The sequence below is a fragment of the Hypanus sabinus genome, chromosome 7, assembly GCF_030144855.1.
Source record: "Hypanus sabinus isolate sHypSab1 chromosome 7, sHypSab1.hap1, whole genome shotgun sequence".
NCBI classification, from domain to species: Eukaryota; Metazoa; Chordata; class Chondrichthyes; order Myliobatiformes; family Dasyatidae; genus Hypanus; species Hypanus sabinus.
In genome coordinates this window covers 72,732,750-72,758,960 of record NC_082712.1, presented here as the reverse complement: position 1 = coordinate 72,758,960, position 26,211 = coordinate 72,732,750, and the positions used below count along the sequence as shown (strand labels likewise).

The following is a 26,211-nucleotide window of genomic DNA, read 5'->3' as shown; positions in this document are numbered from 1 at the left end:
TCAGAATGCTCTCCACAGTACATCTGTAGAAATTTGCTAGAGTCTTTAGTTTTTGCCAAATCTCCTCAAACTCCAAATAAAATATAGGCATTGGTGTATCTCCTATGGAATTTTAAGAATATGTTAGGTCCAGAAGAGATCTTAAGAGATGTTGACACTCTGGAACTTGAAGCTGCTCACCGTCATCCTTCAGTACTGACCCTTCAATGATAAATGCTCTGTGCTCCCCCAATTTCCCCTTCCTGAAGTATACAATTAATTTATTAGCCTTTACTGACATTGAATGCAAGCTTGTTGTTCTGACACCACTCAACCATCTGATCTATCTCATTCCTGTATGCTTGTACTGGTAAGAGCATGGCTGGTATTCAGCAAAGACTGTTGGATTACACTGCATTTATTTCAATGCAGGTCTCCATCAGTCAGGGTCAACCATGGGTGTTGCTTCCTAGCTGTTGGGATACACAAGCCTGAGTAGTATGATATGGAGAGCAAGCTGTTGCCTATGTAGCAAGCTCTCCCTCTCCATGCATCTGCTGAACCCAAAGGAACAGCAGAGACCAATACATTTAGTACCAGCAGCTTCATAGGAGCTGCTAGTCAGTGTTAAACTCAACATTAGGGACTCCAGCTCCAGATTTTTCCTTCAGGGTTTACTCCTGAAGCCTTCCCATGTGTGGGTCTAGCTGCAAGGCAGCTCAAGTTTGTGATCAGAATTCTCCTTCTCCAAGTTGAACTGCCAAGTCCCATCTGCTAAAATGGCTGTTTTTAAGGCACCAGTAGCCTGCCTTTGCCATCTCCTGTCAGTAGAAATGGTTCTGCTGGACCTAGTAACTATGCCACACATGAAGGCTAGGTGCTGGACTTGGTTGTCAGAGGCTATTTGATGCGCATGTCATTGAAGCATTAAATAGGTAGTGGGAGCTTGTCCTCATTACCACACCTGGCTATAACAACTTTAAGGTACCTGCAGACATCTGTCAGAAAAGGTGGCTGAATTCAGGGCATGGATGGATAGATGGTACTGGAATATTATTGCCATTCCAGAAACATGACTAAGAGTGAAGCTCTTAGATGAACGGTTAGACGAACAATTATGTAGGGAGATTGTGGATAACTGCAAGAGTAAAAGGATTATCATTATATGGGATTTTAACTTTTCTAATATAGGTTGGTACTGTTATTGTGCTAAGAGCTTAGATGGGGCAGTACTTGTTAAGTATGTTCAGGAAAGTTTCCTCAGGCAATATATAGAGTGCTCTACAAGGGAGAGGGCAGAGCTCAACTTTCTCGTGAGACAAGTAGCTGAGTTGCAAGTAGGGAATCACTTTGGGACCTGTGACCCACGTTGTTTATCAGACAGGAGACCTCTGAATCAATACTAGGCCTATTGTTGTTGGTCATTTGCAGTATATCACTAATTTGAATGAAAATGTACAAAGCATGGTTAGTAAATTTGCAGGTGATACTAAAATATGTGGCATTACAGAGTGAAGAAGGTTATCAAGAATTACAAAGGGATCTTGATAAACTTGATAGCAAGGCCCAGGAATGACAAACTGAGTTTCATTCAGACATGTGCAAGATGTTGAATTTTGGGATTTTAAATAGGTTAGGTCTTTCACAATGAATGGTAGGATCTAAGGAGTGTTGTAGAACAGAAGGACTTAGGGTTACCAGTACATCTGTAATTCCGTGAAAGAAGCATTAGCGGTGGACTGGATGGTGAGGAAGATTTTTGGAATGCTAGGCTTCATCAGCTAGGGTATTGAGTATAGAGTTAGAATGTTATATTGCAGTTGCACAAGGCAATGGTGAGATCACACTTAGCATATTGTGTACAGTTTTGTTACCTTACTAAAGGAAAGATCGCATTCAGCTGGGAAGTGTGCAGAAAAGATTTACAAAGATGTTGCCAAGACATAGTTGGGGTTATAAATTGAGCATGCTAAGACTTTATTGCTTGAAGCCCAGAAAACTGAGGGGTGATCTTATGCTGTGAATAAAATCAATGTGGGGTAAGTTAAATTCAGTCGGTTTCCCAGAGATGGAGAATCAGAAACTAGTGGACATAGGCTTAAGGTAAAAGAGAAAAGATTTAATAGGAAACTGAGCAGCAGCTTTTTCACACAGAGAGTGGCAAATATATGAAATGAACTGCCAGAGAAAGTGGATGAGATAGGTACAGTAAAAACATTCAAAGGGCATTTGGGCAGGTATGTGGAGAGGAAATGTTTAGAGGAATATAGATCAAGCATGGCAAATGGAACTAGTTTAGATAGACATCTTGATCAGTGTGGACAAGTTGGGCTGAGGGGTGTATTTTTGTGTTGCATGGTTCTATGTCCCCATGATTATAAATGTCCCTGATGTTCTGAGGGCCTTAAAAGGTATGAAATTAATTATAGTAATTCAAAAGATTTTTAATTAGAATTCTTTTTATGTAGCACTACAACATAATATAAAATAACTTCAGTGCATTGGGATTTGTGATATTATGTCCTAGACATACTTCCATATCTGAGCCTTACTTTTATGAGTGCGTGGAATATCCAACCAAACCGAGCAAGAGTTGTATCAATACATTTCTGGGCTATTTTAGAAATTCTAGCACACTCCTTAAGATTTGGCTGAAGTAATGATTGTGGATTGCATTTTTTTCATTGAGGAAACTGTGCCACCCAGTCCTTCCTTCCCCAAGGCTGGTTTGACAAATCATTGACCATAATGTCAGTTGAGTCTGTGGCTGATTTTTGGGGAGTAGTGATTGAAGTCTTAAAGTATTGGGAGTATGGTTTATGACTAAAGGCTCATTCTGGCGAGAAGAGGAGAGAGTTAGAGATTTACCATTGCACTGTGTTGATCATCATGGACTGGTAAGAATGGTGAGCCATAGATATCATAAAAAGTAACAGCTCTCTATTGACATGGGTATGTTTTAATTAAAGCACTTTCTCCAAATCAGACATGTTATAAAACCATGGAATAACATGAAATGACATGGAACCAGGACGTCTAGCCTGATCCAAGTCTCCGCCAACCATCAACCATTTACATTAATCCTGTGCTAATCACATTCTCCCATCATTGAAAAGAAATGCTGATAGGCGAATTGGCTTTTTAAGTTACAATTTCGTATAGGTTCATAGGAGAAAGAACCAAATGAGCGTTGATGGCTTCGTGTGAGAATGAATAGGTTGCAGGTATACAGGGAAGTAAAGAAATAGAAGTAGGTCTGGTTGATTTCTCCCAGGAACTAATACAAACCCAATGGGCTTGTAGTCTCTCGTGTTATAAGAATTAGTAGTTCTGGTTATAAGTTAAATTCAGGTATTAGCAGGTTAATATACTGAATTATGTTTGATTTAGCTTATTGTCCAAATTCAAGCTTGTATTCAACATTTCCTGTGGAGCTGCCATGAGCCAGAAAACATAATTAAGTACACAATAACTTTATCTGCTATCATATATATATGTATTTTCAAACTGTAGGTCTGTTCTACTAAGAGGAGGTTCGTACTGGAGCATCCAAAGCCAAAACAGTAAATGATTTCATCTACATAGACAGTAGAGTGTTGCTATTTAATTTATTGAATGCATAAGTAATTTAATCTGCTATGATGCCTATAATTTCATGTTACTATTATTTAAATTGGTTTGGATGATATTGTTGGACAAATGCTTTGTTTTTAGGTAGAAGATGCCTGGAAAATTACAGAATTTACTGTTCTTCCTCATCGGGATGCTAAAGATATTTTCATTCTTGGAGGGACTGATGAAATTCAAGTAGGTCTGATTATACAGTTGCCTGCATCAATAATGTGCCTTTTGTTTTCAGCTGCCAAATTAACTCTGCCCTCTTCAAGGAGATACTACATAGAGGGGCCATGTGCCCTGCCAAAACAAAGGAGTTTCCTCCTTCTGTCTTCTTCTTGCACTAGTACATGCACAGTCAGTGTGAATGTCATATGCTGCCTAGCACAATTTGGACAAGTGTGGCAATGTACTTTATATGTACTTAAGGCAGAGATCTAGTGTTGAGATCTATGTCTGTGCAATTATAGGAAGAAATGAGATTTCAGCTGATCATTGATTATAAGAACTTAGTTATAGTGTCATAGATAACTACAGTATAGAAACAGGCCCTTCAGCCCATCTAAACTGTGGTGAACTGTTATTCTGTCTAGTCCCATCAACCTGCATCTGAACCATAGCCCTCCCAACTATGTTCCTATCCAAATTTCTCTTAAATGTTGAAATCAAGCCTGCATGTTCTCCCTATGTTACTATTAACTATTTCACCTTTCACTCTTAACCCATCGCTTCTAGTTCTAATCTCACCAAACCTCAGAGCAATGGCAGAAGCCTACTTGCATTGACCTAATGTATACCCCTCATAAGTTTGTTACACCTCTGTCAAATCACATCTAATTCTCCTACGCTGTAGGGAATAAAGTCCTAATCTATTCAACTTTTCTCTATAACTCAGGTTCTGAAGTCTTGGCAGCATACCTGTAAATTTTTCTGCACTCTTTCAAACTTACTGATATCTTTCCTGTAGCTAGGTGACCAGAACTGCACACTTTACTCCAAATTAGGCTTCACTAATGTCTTGTACAACTTTAACGTAACACCCCAACTCTAGTACTCAGTACTATGATTTATGAAAGCCAATGTGCCAAAAGCTCTCTTTACACCCTATTAACATGTGACACCACTCTATTATGGATCTCTATTCTCAGATCCTTCTGATCTCTCCAAAGCCCTGCCATTCATAGTGTAAGTCCTATCATGGTTCATCCTCCCAAAGTGTAATACCTCACACTTGTTTGCATTAAATTCCATCTCCTATTTTTCACCCCATTTTTCCAGCTGGTCCAGTTCCTGCAGCAAATTTTGACAGTCCTCCTCCCTGTCTACTATGCTCCCAATTTTGGCGCTGTCTATATATGTGCTGATCTGGTTTACTACATTGTCATCCAGATCATCACAGAGTTGACAAACAACAGACCCAATGCCAGTCTGTGCAGCACACCACTAGTCACAGGCTTCCAGTCAGAGAGGCAACTATCTAATACCATTCTCTGACTTCTCTCACAAAGCCAATGTTTAATCCAATTTAATACCTCATCCTGAATGTAAATGATTGAACCTTCTTGGCCAACCTCCAATGTAAGTCCTTGTCAAAGGCCTAGCTAAAGTCCACTGCCTTGCTTTCATCACTTTTCCTGGTAACTTCTTTGAAAAACTCTATAAGATTTATTAGGCAATTAACTTGTCATAAGGTAATTACCACAATAAATTAACATACTTGAATGTGATGGAATATGTAAGAAATGCTGTCTTGCAGAGCTTTTTACCCTTTTCTGTAATTTCTGCATAAAATTGCCACCAAACACACAAGAGTAAAAATTTTCAGTTAATCTAATTAAAGTAATCCTATTAAAACTATCATGTAGCTTTAGCTTTTCTTATTGTATATCTTACTGAGAATGTTTCAAAGTTCAAAGTCACTTAATTATCAGCATACATATATGTTTCCTTATACTATCTTTAGATTAATTTTCTTGCAGACATTTTCAGGAACAGTACAATAGAACTTTAAAACAAATCTACATATAAACAGGCAAAGACTGACAACACACAAATGTGCAAAAGAAGAGAAACTGCAAATAAAAATAATGCAACAACATAAGCTTATCATTATAAACACTATTATCAACTGTATTTGAAAAGAATAGACAACATTTATTGTGATACACAGAAACAAATTCAGTATTACATAAAGAAAGAAATACAGTAATAAGAAAAAAACAGACATGAAAAACAACAATATAATGCTCAAAAATGCTCTGGTTGTTGAAATTAATCAATAACAGGTAGCTAGAAGATCATAGTCTACTGACATTCACTGTTCAAAGTTCAATAATTATAAGGATTCTACACTTAATTTCACTTGTAGTTAACTAATTTCTGTAAAATATTTTGACTACAGGCTTTGCTAGATGACAGCATTATCAATATATCAACTATAGCCTCATCACGTTATGTTGGTCCTATTAAAAGCCGCATTGATGAGTGGCAAAGGCTTCTATCACTCTTCAGTGAAACTTTGGTGAGTTTTCCATCTTTTGTTGAGTAGATCAAGAAAGGCTTTGATTTTTCTGATGACTCTGCATTTATAGGATTAAAATTGGTCCATACTAATAGGCTTGTGAAACAGTATTTTGAAACTTCTATTCTTAAAAAAAAATCTATCTGTAATTTTGTAATATGTTTAATTGCACATTAAATTCTTAATGAAACACTCTGAATTACTCACTTATAATAAATTAAGATAACACTTCATACCACATCTTCTACAACAACTTATCTTTTTTTAATATGAGTTTTTTATAGCGGCATAACATTTGGGAGAGTTAAACTTTTCATATCAGCATAGCAGTAAGTGTCTAAAGGATTTGACATCTTTTATTGTTTTTATTCAACAATATGTATCTTCTAAAGCAAGCTCATGCTTGACCAAAGACACGTTAATTTCCATTAATTTCTGTGGTAAGGCTATGGGGAAAAGGCAGTTGAGTAAGGGTAGCTGGATTGTTTTTACATATACCTGGAATGGATTAAATTGACCATTGGCCTCCCTCCAAAACGCTCTGAACCTTTGCTGCAGGTACAACCAAAGCAACTGAACCTGCATTCCACCAAGAACTATTATATGTATAAAGTATCTTCAATGTAACAAGCTAGTCTAATATGCTTCTCCAGAATGTGAGCAAAGTAATATTTACACCATGCCTTTTATTGTTAGAGTAGGCCAGCATACCAAAAATATTACCAAAGCATTTTGAGAGTTCTGAAAATGTGGAAAGGGAGGCAGAAAACAAGAAAGATTAAGGGAAGAAGCTCCAGAGTTTAGTATCTTAGCAATTAAAATCCAGACTGTCAGTGGCCAATGTCACTGATATCTTTAACCTCTCACTTTGGAAATCTGAGGTACCCACCTGCTTCAAGCAGACTTCAGTTATATCAGTGCACAAGAAGAACATGGTAATCAGCCTCAATAACTATTATCTAGTAATACTTACATCCATTGAAGGGCTTTGAGAGGTTAGTAATAAAACATATTAAATCCTGACCGAGGAGTGACTTGGATCTGCTCCAATTTACCTACTGTCACAGGTCAACAGCAGATGCCACTTTATTGGTTCTTCACCCAACCTTGGAATATCTTGACAGTGAAGATGCATACAACAGGATGCTCTTCATTGGCTACAACTCTGTATTCAATACTATCATCCCCCCAAAATTAATCAATAAGCTCCAAGACATAAGCCTCAATACCCCTGTGCAACCTCACTTACAGACTCCAATCAGTTTGGCAACACCATCTCCTTCACAATCAACATCATGATGCTGTGTGTTTAGCCCTCTGCTCTGTTCGCTTTATACTTATGACTGTGAGGCTAAGCTGGAATCCATTCTGGGTTGTGGGCAGGCCTTTGTGGACTAGATCTCCTGTTGGTGCTGCTCTTCAGTTTTCTATGGAAGACAAACTAGATTATCTTTGTTTCTGGCTGTACCAGTGCAAGATTTAGAATTGCCATGAGCTTGTTCTTGCAGAAGTGTAGCTCCAAGAGACCATCCCATATACCATCTATCTTCAGGCCATGCCACTCAAAAGTTGTTCTAATTGAATGACAATTAAATCTGAACTTCAGTTTGAGCTTGATAGAGATGTACAAGTTGCTAAGAGGCAAGAAAGAGTGGATAAGCAGAGACTTTTTGCCAGTGTGAATATGGGAGGACATAGCTTTAGGGTGTTTGGAGGAAAGTAGAAGGAAGGATGTCAGAGTTAGCATTTTTACACTGAGAGGCAGAATGCACTATCGGGTGATGGTAGAGGCAGATACTGTACGTAACAGATATTTACAAGACTCTTAGATATGCTCTTGGATGAAAGCAAAATAGAGAGCTATGGAGAATGAAGGGTTAGATTTATCATAAACTAGGTTAAAAGATTGGCACAGCATCATGGGTCAAAGAGCCTGTGCTGTGCTGTTCTAGATTATAAATTCTGTAACTACTACAAAAATCAGCTTCTCAAATTGAGTTTTATTGAGAGCCCACTGTAACCAATCAAAGGCAACAAAAGCAGAGTCATATCTGGATAATAAATGACTGAGATATCCATCAAAGTAGAAGGAGCAGTAACAAATAATTGAAATTTTCCACATATCTTTCAGTGCTGTATACACCAGAAATCAAGCCATGCTGTAACTGGTTTGTCTGTGCAAAGTGTTTTACAAGGCCGATTGTATTTGGCTCAAACAAAGAGATTCCCCTAATTACTGTTGTCAGTAATTAAAATAATTCACTTGGATTGATCATTTGATGTTAAACCTTTAAGTCAAAGTAAAGTGTAATGCTACCCTCAACTGCATCTCTTCCATTTCGCGCACGTCTACCTTCACACCATTGGGATAGGGTTCCTCTTATCCTCTCCTACCACCCCACCAGTCTCCCTGCCCAGCAGATAATTCTCTGTAACTTCCATCATCTCCAATGGGACCCCACCACCAAGCACATCTTTGCTGTCCCCTCACTTTCTGCTTTTATGTAGGGATTACTTCCAATGTGACTCCTGTATATCACCAACATAGACTGGGTGACCACTTCACCAAGTATCTACACACCATTTGCCAGAAAAAGCAGGATCTCCTAGTGGCCACCCATTTTAACTCTACTTTCCATTCCCATTCTGATATGTCTTCCTCCTCTACTGCCGTGATGAGATCACTCTCAGGTTGGAAGAGAAATACCTTATCTTCCCTTTGGATAGCCTCTGATCTGATGGTATGTGTGGTGAACTACGTATACCTGTCTGGACATGCCCCCCCTCCCCCCCCCCCCCCCCCCCCCCCCCGCTGACTGCTCCTGTGGCTCCTCGCACAGACCCCTGTATAAAGGCAATTGGAGGCACAGACCCTTCCTCAGTCTCCAGGATGTTGTGTGGTGGTCACTTGCTGCTTATGCTTTCTTCCAGCCAATAAAAGCCTACCTTAACCCATGTCTTAGAGTTATTGATGGTGCATTAGTATGACATCAATTTCTCAAAATTCTGGTAATGTCACCTCCTCTCCTTCACCATTCACCATTCCCATTCCCATTCTCTCTCACCTTATCTCCTTACCTGCCCATCTCCTCCCTTCTTCCCTTTCTTCCATGGCTTTCTGTCCTCTGCTATCAGATTTCCCCCCTCTCCACCATTTTATTTGTTTCACTGATCAACTTTCCAGCTCTTTACTTCATTCCTCCCCCTTCCTGGTTTCATCTATCATCTTGTATTTCTTCCTCCCCTTTCCCCACCTTCTTAGCCTGACTTCTCATCTTCTTTCTCCAATTCTGATGAAGGGCCTTGGCCCAAAATGTTGACTGTTTACTCTTTTCCATAGATGCTGCCTGGCCTGTGAGTTCCTTCAGCATTTTGTTTGTGTTGCTTGTTTTCTTTTTCAATAGGAGTGTAGTAGAATTTCTGATGCATGGATTGGGTCATATTGGGTCATATTGCAAAGGCTTTATAAGTTGCCTATCAGCAAGCTTGTTGGGTGATTGCTAAAATAACAGTGTTGTAACACTTCTATTTCATCACAGGATCAATGGCTGATGTGTCAACGAAATTGGTTGTATCTGGAAAGTATTTTCTCTGCTCCAGACATTCAACGTCAGCTGCCAACAGAGGCTAGAATGTTCACTCAAGTAGATAAATCCTGGAAGGAAGTTATGAGAAGAGTAAATAGCCTACCCAATGCTCTGAGGGCAGCTACTCAATCTGGTATATGAATTCTAAAAATACTAAAGGCTTGTCTAGAATGTATTTCTAGTATTGTTTTATATATAGAGTGGGTATTTTCTTGTGTAAACTGATTTATTTGAAGATTAAAATGTAGGTTCCTTCATCTGAAATATTTGTTTAGTGCATTGATGATTTATATTTAAGACCATAAGATATAGGAGTGGAATGAGGCCATTCAGTCCATCAAGTCTGCTCTAATATTCAATCAAGTTTATTATTCTCTCTCAGACACATTATCATAGCTTCTTTCCTTAACTCCTTACTAATGAAGAACCTATCAACCTCTACTTTAAGTATACCCAGTGACATGGCCTCCACAAAGTCTGTGATAGTGAGTTCCACAGATTCATCATGCTTTGCCGAAATAAATTCCGCCTTATCTCTGTTCTAATGTATGTCCTATTATTTTGAGGGTGAGCTCTCTGTAGCTAGGCTCTCCTTCTACTGGAAACATCCTCTCCACATCTACTCTATTTAGTCCTCTTAATATTTGGTAGTTTTCAGTGAAATTCCCCCAACATCCTTCTAAACTCCAGTGAGCACATCCCAGAGCAATCAAACATTGTCATTTCCAGGATCATTCTCATGAACTTCCTCTGGACCCGCTCCAATCCTAGCACATCTTTCCTTACATATGAAGATCAAAACTGCATCTACTACTCCAGATGTGGTCTGACCATTGCCTCAGCGTTACCCTTGCCTTTTTATTTTAGCCATCTTAAAATTAATGCTGTTGTTACACTTGCCTTCCTTGCTACTGACTCATTCTGCAGGATTACCTCTAGGGGATCCTGTACAAGGATCCCAAATCCTTTTGCGCCTCTGGTTTCTGAATTTCCTCCCTTTTTAGAAAATAATCAATACTTTTATTCTTTTTATCAAAGTGCATGACCAGACACTTGACTATGCTGTATTCCATCTGCCACTTCCTTGTCCATTCTCCCAATACATCCTAGTCCTTCAGCAGACTTCCTGCTTCTTCAGCATAACTTGCACCTCCACCTATCTTTGTATCATCCTCAAGCTTTATCCAGATCGTTAACTTATACGTAAGAAGTAGAGTACCCAAAACTGACCCCTGGGGAACACCACTCATCACCAGCAGCCAACTTGAAAAGGTTCCTTTTATTCCCATTGTTTGCCTCCTGCCAGTTAGCCAATTTTCTATCCGTGCTAATACCTTTCCTGTAATACCATGGACTCTTGCTTTGTTTACCAATTTTATATGTGGCATTTTGTCGAATATCTTCAGAAAATCCAAGTAAACAATATCCACTGACTCTCCTTTGTCTATCCTGGATGTTGCTTTCTCAACGAATTCTAACAAATTTGTCAGGCAAGATCTCTCCTTTAGGAAACCTTGCTGATTATTACCCATTTTATCATGTGCTTCCAACCTCATTCTTAATATCATGGACTCTAAAATCTTATCAACTTCTGAAATAAGGTTAATCAGTCTTCTGTTGGGGAAATGGGGAGTTACTAATTGAATGTATGATTGCAAGAGAATGATTGTATGCATGATCTTGCATGTCAAGGAGTGAATAAATATGTAATTGAATGAGTGGGATTAGTGTGGGAAGATGTTAATATGTGATATGATACTGAATGAAAGACAAGGAGAGAGCAAATGAGTTATTAACCAAGGAAGAACTCAAAAAGGAATGATTAAAACAAAGTGTCTGGAAGTAGAGGAACTAATTTGCTTACAGAACTATCCGAGGCTCAAGTATCAGAGTCCACAGTGTGTTTATTATATGTATGGAGCTTGAATTTATTGTAATTGAAAAGGATTAGCTGGTAAATTAAACTAAAATAATAAAGGAGATGATTTAAGTATTAGGAGATAATCTGTTAGTTGAGAATGGAAGAGGGAGCACATTGTTACTGAATATTAAATGTAAGGTTAGAGAAGAATGAAGCATCACAGAATGAAGCATCTCAAGGCTGCTTGCTGTTCATGGTCTCACAAAGCAAGTTAAAGCTCTCCAAGCCCTCGAAACCTTCCATTCTTATAAAGCTATCCCTTGACTTTCCTGATCACACAAGCATGATGCATGATGCAGACAAAAGAAAACAAAAACAAAACAAGAGAAAATCCAGTTTTCCAGGAATCAATATCTATTTTGCAGGCAATATGTAAAACTGACAGAGAATAATACTCTGGAAAAAAAGTCATGGTATTGAATTCATTAAGCTGATATCCCAACTAGGGTTTCAATGTTCCTTTACACAGCCTTTATTAGTGTGCAATAAATATGAATGAACCTAATGTATGGCATGAATTAAATATATTTTGATTCAGTTAAATTTTTAAAGATATTAAACATCAATATATCACTAAATACATAAAACTGGTGAATTATGATCATACAGGAAATAAAATGCATGGGATGGTCTCAGATTTATGTAGTTCCCCAAGTAATCTTGATATTTTCACTCTCTTCATTTGAAGTACTGCCAAATCTATCCTGCAATGCGCAATATGTGATCTAGTGTTCCTAATGCAATTGTGTTTTATTTAACCAAGTGCATACATGATGATTTGTAACACAATTTTACCTAGATTGATGATGGGGAGAGTGCAAGTCTGTTGTCTTTACAGCTGCAATCTGTTTTGCTGAAGTAATCCCTGCAACCTCTGATCTCTGTTTATGTCTCTTAATTTTATATGTAACTTTATCATGTAAAATGTTACTGTCATTTCTATTTTTGTAGGTACTTTGGAAGCTCTCCGGAATAACAATGCATTATTAGAGCAGATTCAGAAGTGTCTGGAGGCCTATCTTGAGTCTAAACGAGTGATCTTCCCCAGGTTTGCCTCTTTTTATCTGTTGAATTAACTGCGGTTGCTGAAACAAATACAAATTTTCTTTCTCAAAAACTTGGACTATGAAGTATTTTATTTCTTATTATCATTATCTTTAATTATGATCAGACAGGAGGTGATACAAAATAGTTACTTTTCCCCATTAATTTTCCTCTTTTGGGAGTTGCTGCTGAATGCATATTTTTTCCCTGCTTCCCCACCCTCAACAGTTTATTCTTTAATCAAGTTCTACCCTTTTTTTTTGTTCAGTGGGCAGTTCTGCAATAGTTTCTCAGCTTGGTCAGCAAGGTGACAATGGGTGTACTTTAAATCTGCATGAGGGCAGAGAAGAATGTTGAAATCCCCCACATCTGTACAGCCTTTGTCCACCTGCTAAAAAGAGTGCTTAAAGATTAAGATCTCAGAATTGACACTAGGCTTATGGTCTCACCCTGCACTATTTATCAGAGATATGAAAACTTGCATTATGTACTGGAGAAATCCTCAACATCATTCAAATCCATAAGTGAACAAATGTCATCATGTCCCCTAAGCCAGTATTTTCAATACTGAGACTGATCACTTTCAACCAGTACTAATGGACGGTGCATATTATCCATACAACTTGCAAAAAATCCATTGTGCTTTGAGCCTCGTCATGTCACGTAATGTTCAAGATGACATGAATATAATGCTTCAAGGGCATCCTCAAAGTTTCCTCAAAACATATGTAGGTCACAAAACCATTGGCATCATTGATCCAAGACTGCTCAAACTGGCAGAGAAGTATCCTGGAAGATACTTCAATTATCTCTGATAAGAAACCAAGCAAAACAGCATAGGGAGTGTACAACAGTTCAGGCAACCACTCATCTCTCTTGTCAAGCATTAACTGGCCCAGTAGTGGCTCTGTGCATCAATATTAATACCAGTATCAGCAGTCACTTTAGAATCCACTGAAATTAAATGGAAAAAAATCATTGACCAGACAAGGCTCTATCATATAATTCCTAGACAAGACATTTACAGAAGGCAGTTAGCTTTCTGCCCTTATATTGCTAATATTAACAAAGTGTTGTACCACTGCTTCATCTGAAAACTTCACTCCCGCTGGAATTCATTTTGGCAGCTCTGTTAGTGTTTCTTCCCCTTCCTTCAAAAACCTCTTCAAAACTTAACTCTATGATATTATTTTTATTGTTTTTTTTCCAGTATATTTCCCTTCACTTCAATGTGTGCGGATCTTCACCTGGACGTTGTGCCTTGGTGGTTATCATGCATTAAAATTGTCAGGCAAAAAAAGTCTTTTACATTCCAAATTTTTTGATTTTTTTTTCAGGTTGATGATTCCTTTGTTTTTTATTATTATTAAAATCAAGCAAGTAGACCTGTAACTCCTAAAAATATGTCTCCTACACACACAAATTAGAAATAAGTATCTACCACGATCTGCTGAAGCATTCACTATCCCTCAACTGAGGATGCATGTGCAATGAGTCAGTTTTACCAATTGTTTTAAAAGTCTTTATAAAATGTTCTTCTAATGTTGGGTTTAAGGGAGTTATATTATCCTTTCTGTTTGAATCTGATCGTAGGTTTTACTTTCTGTCTAATGATGAACTCTTGGAGATTCTAGCACAGACACGCAATCCACAAGCTGTCCAGCCACATCTGCACAAGTGTTTTGATGCAATTTCAAGACTGGAGTTTGCCCTAGCCCAGGCTGAGGAAAAGCCTGCTGAGGGAGAACCTGAGAAGGTGTACACCAATGATATCTTGGCTATGATTTCTCCCGAAGGAGAAAAAGTAAGAGCATTTTTATTGGTATTAACTGACACTGTAGGAGACAGTTTATATATATTCAGTTTCAACAAACTTGTGAATTTGCATTAAATCTTTATTCATAACAAATCTTCTTTTGCCTCTGTATGATAAGACATATGAGGTTGTATCCTTGCTTCACTACATTTTTAACCATTCTTATTTATGTAGCCATGAAGGAACAGAGATGTGGGAAAAGGAATATGTCTGATGATGGTTTAACTTATTACAAAGACCCATTGCATAGTTATCCTCTTTACCAGGGAAAATTGATTGTCATGGGAGATTTAAAATGGAGGCAAGAAAAATGAGAGTCAAAAATCAAATTAAAAATATCAAAACCATTGAAAAACACAGCTAGTTTAAAATAATTTAAGATGCATAATAAATCAGTTGACTTAAGTGATCTTTAATGGAGGGTTTCTTTGGAAAGAGTCCTGGCTGATATATTGTTCTAATACACCTGGTGATTTCCCAACAAAGCTATTTTCTTTTTTTTTTTTGCCTTGAAGGTTGGTTTGGGGAAAGGACTTAAAGCCAGAGGCAATGTAGAGGATTGGCTTGGAAAGGTAGAAGAAGCGATGTTCTCATCACTCCGTCGTTTGTGCAAAGTTGCAATTGCTGATTATCAAACACAACCCAGAGTGGAATGGGTGGTGTCTGGACATCCTTCTCAGGTATATAAAAACTTGTTCTCTTTAACTTTAACCTTGTTTTTAGGAAGGTATTAGATTGTGTTAATAAATTGCTCTGGGGTAATTCCCCTGTAATATTCCATGCGTCACATTGCCTGGTGCCCTTTCAACCTTTAGCTCCAGGTACCTGTAGTGTAAAGATGCCAAATAGGCTGCCAAACAACAGTAAAAATTCTTGTCTTCCTGAGTATTATAAAGATACAGTATAGTACAGACCTCTTTTGTCTTTTTAGATGTAACTTGCAAATATCAGTAAATGCAGGATCTTGAATCACTTGTCTCTGGCTTTTCAAGGCTACTTTTTTAATTTGTCTATGGTACCCAGCAATATATCAAAAGTTAGAATGTCATCAGTTTTAGCCAAATATCAAAGCTTCTTTGAGAAGAGGACATAGATTTTCAGGTTTGTATTGGGTAATGTGCACAACGTTGATCAACCCAGAATTTATTTAAATATTGCTTAGGATTACATGACATGCCGACATTAATACACCCATCTGCATTATGCAATTTCAAGTTGATATTTAAAGCTTTTGTTCATTCTTTACTTGAGGTGGAAGGGGGTGAGGAATAAGGATGACAATGTATCACTTGCAATGTTTAATAAGAATGTAATGCAATTGTTGGAAATGGAGACTAGCCTGCAGGAGGTTTTGATGAACACATGGCATGTCAGAGTGGATAATTTTACTCTACAATCTATAAAAGAATCCAGCCATCATCTTATTGATGGCATTGATTTAATTATAACGCAACCACATTGCAGGTACTGGATAGAACCTGCTTACATAAAGTAGGAAAGTACTTCCAACATCTAACCACTTATTTAAAAAGTATGTCATCTGTATAGATACGTAGAACATAGAATATAAAGAATACAGGACTGGACAGGCTATTTGGCCCATCATATGACAACCTTGATGCCAATTTTAACTAAATGAACTCCTCCTGTGCATCATCCATATTGCTCCATTTCCTTCAAATTCATCTGTCTATCTAAAAGCCTCTTAAACTCCATTACTTCCTTACTACCCCCAGTAACCCATTCCAGGCATTTCACTCTCAGGGTAAAAAATCTGCCTCCCACATCTCCACTAAACTTTTTCCCTCTACCCTTAAAAGCATGCCCTGTGGTCATTTCTACTGTGGTGAAAATATGCTGACTGTCTAACCTATCTATGCATCTCATAATTTTAAAAACCGCCATCAAATCCCACTCAGCATCATTCCAAGGAAATATACAAGATAAAAGCAAGCCTTCGATCTCAAGGAGTCTGTCCTTGTGCTCATGTTCTGTACATAATTATTCCCACCTTATTTCATCTAACCCCATCAATAATTATTCTGTTTGTTTTTCCTCATGTGCTCTAACGTCAACTACATTTTGTGGTAGTGAACCCTACCTTCTTGAAAAATTGAGTAAAGATGTGTCTTCTGAATTCCAGAATCAGAATCAGGTTTATTATCACTGACATGCTGTGAAATTTGTTGCTTTACATCAGCAACATAGTGCAAGACATAAAAATTACTGTAAGTTACAAAATAATTAAGTAGTGCAGACAAGGAATAACGTAGTAGTGTTCACGACTTTGTGGACTATTCAAATGGGAAGGAGATGTCCCTAAAACATTGAGTGTGGGTCTTCAGTCTCTTCAACCTCTGTGATGGTAAAATGAGAAAGCATGACCCAGATGGTGAAGATCCATAACAATGGCTGTCACCTTCTTGAGGCACTGTTTCTTGAAGAAGTCCTCAATGGTGGGTAAGGTTATGCCTATGTTGAAGCTAGCTGAGACTACAACCCTGTAGGCTCTTTTGATCCTGCATATTGGCAGTGATGCAACCAGATAAACAATTCTTATTAATCCAGGTTAGTAAGTATGTGGATAATATTAAAAAAGGTGGTGCTGTAGACAGTGTACGTAGTAGGTTATGAAAAGTTACAGGTGATTTTGATCAGCTAGACATATAGTTTGAATTCCACACACAAATGGACATTCTGATCTTTAAGGGGAACTGTTCTTCCCCAACCACCCTTTTATTCCCAGTTTGCCTGTCACGTATGCCTCATATGCACTTCTTTGCCTTCCTATCTTCTCTCTTAAGTGCACGCCTACACTTATTGTATTCAAGAGATTCACTAAGTTCCAAATGCCTTTGTTCTCCTTCCTGTTCTTAACCAGAGCCTCAAATTGTCTCATCAACCAGGGTTCTGAAAACCTGCCAGCCTTTTCCTTCACCCTATCAGGAACATGTAGGCCCTGAAAGCTTGACATCACATTTTTAAATCCCCTCAAGTGGTAGATTCTCTTTTCCGAGAAAAACTTTTGCCCAGCCAACTCTGCAAGATCCCACATAATGGCTCCAAAATTTCCTTTGCTGCTGGTCAGGACCTTAACCTGTGAACTGGTTGTATCCTTTTCCAGAACCATTTGAAAACAATTAAATTACGGTCACTGGAACCAAAGGTGCTCAGTGACAGACACTTTTGCCACTTGCCCTACCTCAGTGCTCAGGAGGAGGTCCAGTGCTGCACCCGCTACAGATGGTCCCTCCGTATAATTGCTAAAAGAAACTTCCTTAGATACATTTCATGAATCCTACTCGGTTCAAGCTTTTGCACTATGGTTGGCCCAGTCAATTGCCAAGAAGTTAAAATCCCCATGTAATACTACACTATTATGTTTACAGCAATTCTCAGTCCTCTCTTATTTAACCTCTGTCACACCTGTAACATCTCTCTTCTGGAACAGTGAGCTGCCAGTCCTGTCCTTTCCTCAGTCCTATTTCTGTTATGGCTTTGACATCCCGGTCCCCAGAAACAATCATGCTCTAGTTTATCTGCCTTACCTGTTGAGCCTATTGTGTTAAAACCAATGAAGTTTAAATCAATCACCTTTCTGCTCCCTTTACTGTACTCCTGTTGATTCTGATGTCTAAACTTTCTCATGTTTGTTACTATATTATCTCCTAATTCCTCATCAGTCACCCCACCACTCATAGTCCACCACCATGCCAATCTGGTTTAAAACCCGCCCAAGTAGCACAAACAAATCTCCTCGCCAGGATATTGGTTACAAGTTCAAGGGCATTCAGTCTTGGTTGTACAAATCATCCCTACTCCAGAAGAGATCTCACTGATCCCAGAGCTTGAATCTCTGACCCCTGCCGCAGCTCCTCAGCCTCATATTCTTCTGTGCTATCTTGTTATCTTTCTATTTCTGTCCTCACTAGCAGGTGGCACTGGGAGTAATCCAGAGGTAACTACATCCTATCACAAATCTATAAGGACCTGCCTTTTCTCTCTTAATTTCTTATATTACAGTAAACACAAAATGCTGGAGGAACTCAGCATGTCAGGCAGCATCTATGGTAATTAATTATTAGTCGATGTTTCAGGCTGAGACCTTTGTTCAGGACTGGAAAGGAAGGTGAAAGACGTTAAAATAAAAAGGTGGTGGGAGGGGAAGGAGAACCAGCTAGAATGTGATAGCTGAAGCCAGGTAGGTGGGTGGCCACCTTTATCACTACCCCCCCCCCCCATCTCTCTGTTTTCTATAGGGATCATTCCCTCCATGATTCTCTTGTCTATTTGTTCCTCCCCGCTAATCTCTCTCCTGGCATGTACCTCTGCAAGGGACAGATATACTACACTTGCTCATTTACCTCCTCCCATACCTCCATTTGTAGCCCCAAACAGACCTTCCAGTGAGTCAACATTTCACCTGCGAATATGCTGAGGTCATCTGTTGTATCCAGTGGTCCTGATGCAGCCTCTTCCATCGATGGTAGCACAGTGCTTTACAGTGCAGGAGACCAGGATTTAATTCCCACTGCTGCCTGTAGGGAGTTTGTACGTTCTCCCCTGACCACATGGGTTTCCTCCGGGTGCTCTGGTTCTCTCCCCCAGTCCAAAGATGTACTGGTTGGTAGGTTAATTGGTCATTGAGAATTGTCCCATGATAAGGCTAGGGTGAAATCTGGGAATTGCTTGGCAGCAAGGCTCAAAGGGCCAGAAAGGCCTACTCTTTGTTGTATCTCAATATATAATAAATAAATCGGTGAGATCCAACATAAATTGAGGGACTGCTTTGTTAAGCACCTCTACTCTATCCACCAAAAGTGGAATATCCTGATGGCCAACCATTTTAATTCCTGTGCCCATTCCTGTTCAGACATGTCAGCCTATGGACTCCTCTCTTGCCATGAAGAAGCTACTCTCAGGATGGAGAGGCAATACCTCATATTCTGTCCAGGTGGTCTGCAACCTGATGACATGAACATTGATTTCCCCTTCCGGTAATATTTTTCCCTCCCCCCTCTCTCTTCTTCTATTCCCCATTCTGGCCTCCTATTTCTTCTCAGCTCCCTATCACCTTTCCTGGTGCCCCTTCTTCTTCCCTTTCTCCCATGGTTGACTGCTTATTTATCTTCACAGACCTGCTTAGTTCCTCCAGCATTTTCTGCATATTGTTCTGGATTTCCATCATCTGCAGAATTACATCAGCATTTGTGTGAAGGGTTACAGTGGTGCTAGAAATTTTGTGAACCTTGTAGAATTTTCTTTCTTTCTGCATAAATATGACCGAAAATGTGATCAGTTCTTCACACAAGTCCTAAAACTAGACAAAGAGAACCCAGTTAAACAAATAGCACAAAAACATTATACTTGTTCATTTATTTATTGAGAAAAGTTATCTAATATTGCGTGTATTTGTTGGAAAAAGTATGTGAACCTTTGCTTTCAGTAACTGGTATGAACTCCTTGTACGGCAATAACTTCAACCTAACATTTCCAGTAACTGTTGATCAGTCTTACACATTGGCTTGGAGTAATTTTAGGCCACTCCTCCTTAAAAAACTGCATCAACTCTGGGATGTTTGTGGGCTTCCTTGTGTGAACTGCCTGCTTCAGGTCTTTCCACAACATTTCTATAGGATTAAGGTCAGGACTGTGACTCGGCCAATCCAAGGTTTTCTTTTTAAACCAATCTGTTGTTGATTTACTCTGGTTTTTTGGATCATTGTCTTGTTGCATTATTCAATTTCTATTAAGCTTCAGCTGATGGCCTGCTACCCTGACATTCTCCTGTAAAATATCTTGATACAATTTTGAATTAATTGTTCCCTCAACAATTGCAAGCCATCTAGGACCTGAGGCTCCAAAACAGCTTCAAACCTTGATGCTCCTTCCACCATACTTCACAGGTTTTGGTGTTGATATATTCAGTGCCCTTTTTCCTCTAAACAGAAATGTGTATTTCTGCAAAAAGTTCAACTTTTGTCTCATCTGTCCACAAAGCATTGTCCCAGAAGCATTGTAGAATATCCAGGTGGTCTTTTGCAAACTTGAGATGTACAGCAATGTTTTGTTTGGAAAGCAATGGTTTCCTCTGCGATGTCTTCCATGAACACCATTCTTGTTCAGTGTTGTTCTTATAGAGGACACATGCACAATGTTGTGTTGGCCATGTAAACTATAAAGTGCCTAGAATCTCCCTACCACATAGCCCTCTATTTTTCTAAGCTCCATATACCTATCTAAGTGTCTCTTAAAAGACCCTGTTGTACCATCCTCTACTACCTTCGCTGGCAGTGCATTCCACATACCCATCATTCTCTGTGTGAAAACTTTACCTCTGAAAGCCCCTTTGTAGCTACTTCCAAGCACCTTAAACATATACCACCTTGTGTTAGCCATTTCAATCTTGGGAAAAAGCCTCTGGCTATCCACACGATCAATGCCTCTCTTTATCTTATACACTTCTGTTAGGTCACCTCTCATCCTCCATTGTTCCAAGAAGAAAAGGCCAAATTCATACAACCTATTCTCATTAGGCATGCTCTCCAATCAAGGCAACATCCTTGTAAATCTCCTCTGCACTCTCTCTGTACCATCCACATCCTTCCTGTACAGAGGTGACCAGAACTGAACACAGTCCTCCAAGTGAGGTCTAACCAAGGTCTTATATAGCTGCAACATTACCTCACAGGTTTTGAACTCAATCCCATGGTTGATGAAGCCCAACATACCATAAACCATCTTAAAATCACTGTCAACCTGCGCAGCAGCTTTGAGCGTCTTGTGGCCACAGACCCCACGATCTTGGTGATCATCCACACTCCAAGAGTCTTACCATTAATATTATATTTTTTCTTCAAATTTGACCTAACAAAATAAACCACTTCACACTTATCCAGGTTGAACTCAATCTGCCACTTCTTAGCCCAGTTCTACATCCTTTCAATTTCATGTTGTAACCTCTGACAACCCTCCAGGCTATCCACAAAACCCCCAACTTCTGTCATTGGCAAACTTACTAACCCACCCCACCCTTCAACTTCCTCATCCAGGTCATTTATAAAAATCGCAAGGAGGAGGTATCCCAGAACAGATCCCTGCAGAACACTACTAGTCACAGTCCTCTAAACAGAATACGAATTATCTACAACCACTCTTTAACTTCTGTGGGCAAGCCAATTCTGGATGCACAAAGAAATGTCTCCTTAGATCCCATGCCTCATTAATTTCTGAATGAGCCTTGCATGGGGAACCTTGTCAAGTGTCTTATTGAAATCCATACACACTACATCAGCTGCTCTATCTTAATGTGTTTTCTTTATAGGGCAGGGCAGCTCTACCACCCAAACCTTCAATCTCATCTCATTGATTGGAACACTCAACTCTAAATAGCTTTTGTAGAAAACATTACTGCAGAGATTCACATACGTTTTCCAACAAATATATGTAATATTGGATCATTTTCTCAATAAATAAATGAACAAGTATAATATTTTTGTGTTAGTTATTTAATTTTGTTTTCTTTATCTAGTTTTATGACTTAACATGAAGATCTGATTATATTTTGGATCATATTTATGCAGAAACAGAGAAAATTCTACAGGGTTCATGAACTTTCTAGTACCACTAGAACAAGTGTTTCAAGGGCAGCTAATTTTATGATGAAGCATTAATTGGCTAACTTCTTGCTTAAGTAATATATGACTCCAGTTCAGGATGATAGGTACCAAAGTGCACCATTGCCCTCACCTCTGTTCTGCCGGACAGAGATATATAACTCAGAATCAGATTTCATTGACATGAAATTTGTTGTTTTTTGGCAACAATGCACACATTTCAAGAGCACATGGTTGGGGTTAGTGAGTTGTATGCATTTAAGGGTAAAAGGTCCCTGATGGCAGTTATATACAGGCCTTCCAACAATAGCTGGAATATGGACTACAGATTACAACAGGAAATAGAAAACATGTGTCAAAAGGGCAATGTTATGATAGTGTGTCACTAACACTGTGTGTCAGACAGAGTGGTCAGCAGTACTGGGGCTCGACAGGGGACTGTCTTGTCTCCCTTTCTTTTCACCATCTGCAACTCAGACTTCAACTACAACACAGAGTCTTGCCATTTTCAGAAGTTTTCTGATGACTCTGCCATAGTTGGATGCATCAGCAGGGGAAATGAGGCTGAGTACAGGGCTACGGTGGGAAACTTTGTCACATGGTGCGAGCAGAATCATCTGCAGCTTATTGTGAAAAAGACTAAGGAGCTGGTGGTGGACCTGAGGAGGGCTAAGGCACCAGTGACCCCTATTTCCATCCAAGGGGTCACTGTGGACATGGTGGAGGATTACAAATACCTGGGGATACGAATGGACAATAAACTGGACTGGTCAAAGAACACTGAGGCTGTCTACAGGAAGGGTCAGAGCCGTCTCTGAGGAGACCGAGGTCCTTTAACATCTGCTGGACGATGCTGAGGATGTTCTACGAGGCTGTGGTGGCCAGTGCTATCATGTTTGCTGTTGTGTGCTGGGGCAGCAGGCTGAGTGTAGCAGACACCAACAGAATCAACAAACTCATTCGTAAGGCCAGTGATGTTGTGCGGGTGGAACTGGACTCTCTGACGGTGGTGTCTGAAAAGAGCATGTTGTCCAAGTTGCATGCCATCTTGGATAATGACTCCCATCCACTCCATAATTTACTGGTTAGGCACAGGAGTACATTCAACCAGAGCCTCATTCCACCGAGATGTAAAACTGAGCGTCAAAGGAGGTCATTCCTACCTGTGGCCATCAAACCTTACAACTCCTCCCTAGGAGTGTCAGACACCCTGAGTCAATAGGCTGGTCCTGGACTTATTTTCAATTGGTATGATTAACTTATTATTATTTAATTATTTATGATTTTATATTGCTATATTTTTTCACTATTCTTGGTTGGTATGGCTGTAATGAAACCCAATTACCCTCGGGATCAATAAAGTATGTCTGTCTGTCTGTCATGGGAGATTTTAACATTCAACTTCATTGGGAAAATCAGGCTGATAATGGATCTCAAGAGAGTGAGTTTGTTGAATTCCTATGAGATGGCTTTTTAGAGCAGTTTGTTGTTGGTCCTACTAGTGGATCAGCTGTACTGGATTGGGTGTTATATAATGAACCGGAGGTGATTAGGGAGCTTAAGGTAAATATCCACTTAGGAGCCAGTGATCACAATATTACTGAGTTCAGCTTGAAATTTGATAAGGAGATAGTAAAGTCTGACATTGCAGTATTTCAGTGGAGTAACTGAAATGACAGCGGTAAGAGAGAAGAGTTGGCCAATGTAAATTGGAAGAAAATGCTGGTAAGGATGTCAGCAGAACGGCAATGACTTGAGTCTCTGGGGAAAATGAGGACAGTGCAGGATAGTTGTATTCCAATAATGAAGAAATACTCAAATGGCAAAATAGTACAACCATGGCTAACAAGAGAGGTCAAAACTAATGTAAAAACTAAAAAGATGGCATATAGCAAAGGAAAAATTAGTGGAAAGGTGGAGCACTGGGAACCTTTTAAAAACTTATAGAGAACAATTAAAAGAATCATAAGACCTTAAGACCATAATATTCAGGAGCAGAAGTAGGTCATTTGGCCCATTGAGTTTGCTCTGCCATTCAATCATGGGCTGATCCAATTCTTCCAGTCATCCCCACTTCCCCTGCTTTCACCCCATACCTTTTGATCCCCTGGCTAATCAAGAACCTATCTATCTCTGCCTTAAATGCACCCAATGTCTTGACCTCCACAGCTTCTCGTGGCAACAAATTCCACAGATTTACCACCCTCTGACTAAAGTAATTTCTCTGCATCTCTGTTCTAATTGGACGTCCTTCAATCATGAAGTCATGCCCTCTTGTCTTAGACTCCCCTACCATGGGAAATAACTTTGCCATATCTAATCTGTTCAGGCCTTTTAACATTCGGACAGTTTCTATGAGATCCTCCCTCATTCTCCTGAACTCCAGGGAATACAGCCCAAGAGCTGCTAGATGTTCCTCATGTGGTAACCCTTTAATTCCTGGAATCATTCTTGTGAATCTCCTCTGAACCCTCTCCAATGTCAGTATATCCTTTCTAAAATAAGGAGCCCAAAACTGCACACAATACTCCCAAGTGTGGTCTCACAAGTGCCTTATAGAGCCTCAACATCACATTCTTTCTCTTACATTCTATCCCTCTAGATATAACTGCCAACATTGCATTTGCCTTTTTCACCACCAACTCAACCTGGAGGTTAACCTTTAGGGTATCCTGCACAAGGACTCTCGTCCTTTTGCATCTCTGCATTTGAATTCTCTCTCCATCGAAATAATAATCTGCCCATTTATTTCTTCCACCAAAGAGCATGCCCATACACTTTCCAAGATTGTATTTCATTTTACACTTCTTTGCCCATTCCCCTAGGCTATGTAAGTCTCTCTGCAGATTCTCTGTTTCTTCAACACTACCCACTCCTCCACCTATATTTGAATCATTAGAAGGGAAAAGGTGAAATATGAAAGCAAGTTAGCAAACAATATCATAGTGGTTAGTAAAAGCTTTTTCAAATATGGAAAAAAATAAAACAGAGATGAGAGTGGATAATAGGACTGCTAGAAGATGAGGCTAGAGAAATAATAACTGGATTCAAGGAGATGATAGATGAACTAAATGAGTATTTTGCATCGGTTTTCACTGTGGAAGACAATAGCAGTGTGCCAGATGTTGTAGTGTGTGAAGGAAGTGATGTGCAGTTACTGTTACAAGGGAGAAGGTGCTCAAAAAGCAAAAAGACCTAAGGGTACATAAATCACCCAGACCAGATGAACTGCACTCTAGGGTTCTGAAAGATGTAGCAGGAGGGATTGTAGAGCCATTAACAATGATCTTTCAAAAATCATTGGACTCTTGGCACGATGCCATAGGACTGGAAAATTGCAAATGTCACTCCACACTTTAAGAAAGACGGAAGGCAGCAGAAAGGAAATTATAGACCCATTAGCCTGACCTCAGTGGGTGATAAATGTTGGAGTCAGTTGTTAAGGATGAGGTTATGGAGTACTTGGTGACACAGGGCAAGATAGGACAAAATCAGCATGGCTTCCTTAATGGAAAATCTTCACTGATGAACCTTTTGGAATTATTAGAGGAGCTTACAGGTAGGATAGATGAAGGGGGTGCAGTGGTTGTTGTATATTTGAACTTTCTAAAGGTCTTTGAGAAAGTGCCACACATGAGGCTCCTTACCAAGTTAAGAGCCCATGGCATTACAGGAAAGTTACTGGCATGGTTAGAGTATCGGTTGATTGGTAGGAGGCAGAAAATGGGACTGTTAGAATAAAAGATGAAGGTAACAGGTTTAGGGAACCTTGGTTGTTGAGAGTTATTGATGCAAAGATCCAAGATTCAAAGTGTGTTTATTATAAATGAATGTACAAATTATACAACCTTGAAATTTGTTTGCTTGTCAGGCAGCTGCAAAGCAAGGAGCCTGAAAGAACTCTATTAAAAAAAGACAACCTCTAGTGGTCCCAGAGAAAGAGGAAAAAATAAAACAAATCATGCAAACAATAGAAGTGAGCAGCAACAGCAACAACATTCTGAGCCAAAATTAAGCCCTTAGATCCAAGACTCTGGAGCAGCTCAATTGACAGAGAAGGTGAATAGGCAAGTGTAGCACTTCTTCTGCTTTCCCAAGATCTCAGTATTCAG

At 39.3% G+C, this 26,211-nt stretch overlaps 1 protein-coding gene across 1 annotated transcript in view; it reads left to right on the top strand.

The window, feature by feature from the left end:
- The window catches only part of dnah6 (dynein, axonemal, heavy chain 6), a 351,317-nt gene that overhangs the window by 96,208 nt on the left and 228,898 nt on the right, over window positions 1-26,211 (top strand). The window contains exons 20-25 of the mRNA XM_059974878.1: window positions 3,694-3,786; window positions 5,996-6,115; window positions 9,655-9,835; window positions 12,575-12,671; window positions 14,261-14,471; window positions 14,999-15,163. Of these exons, the coding sequence (XP_059830861.1) occupies window positions 3,694-3,786; window positions 5,996-6,115; window positions 9,655-9,835; window positions 12,575-12,671; window positions 14,261-14,471; window positions 14,999-15,163 (867 nt within the window). The remainder of the gene's footprint in view (window positions 1-3,693; window positions 3,787-5,995; window positions 6,116-9,654; window positions 9,836-12,574; window positions 12,672-14,260; window positions 14,472-14,998; window positions 15,164-26,211) is intronic.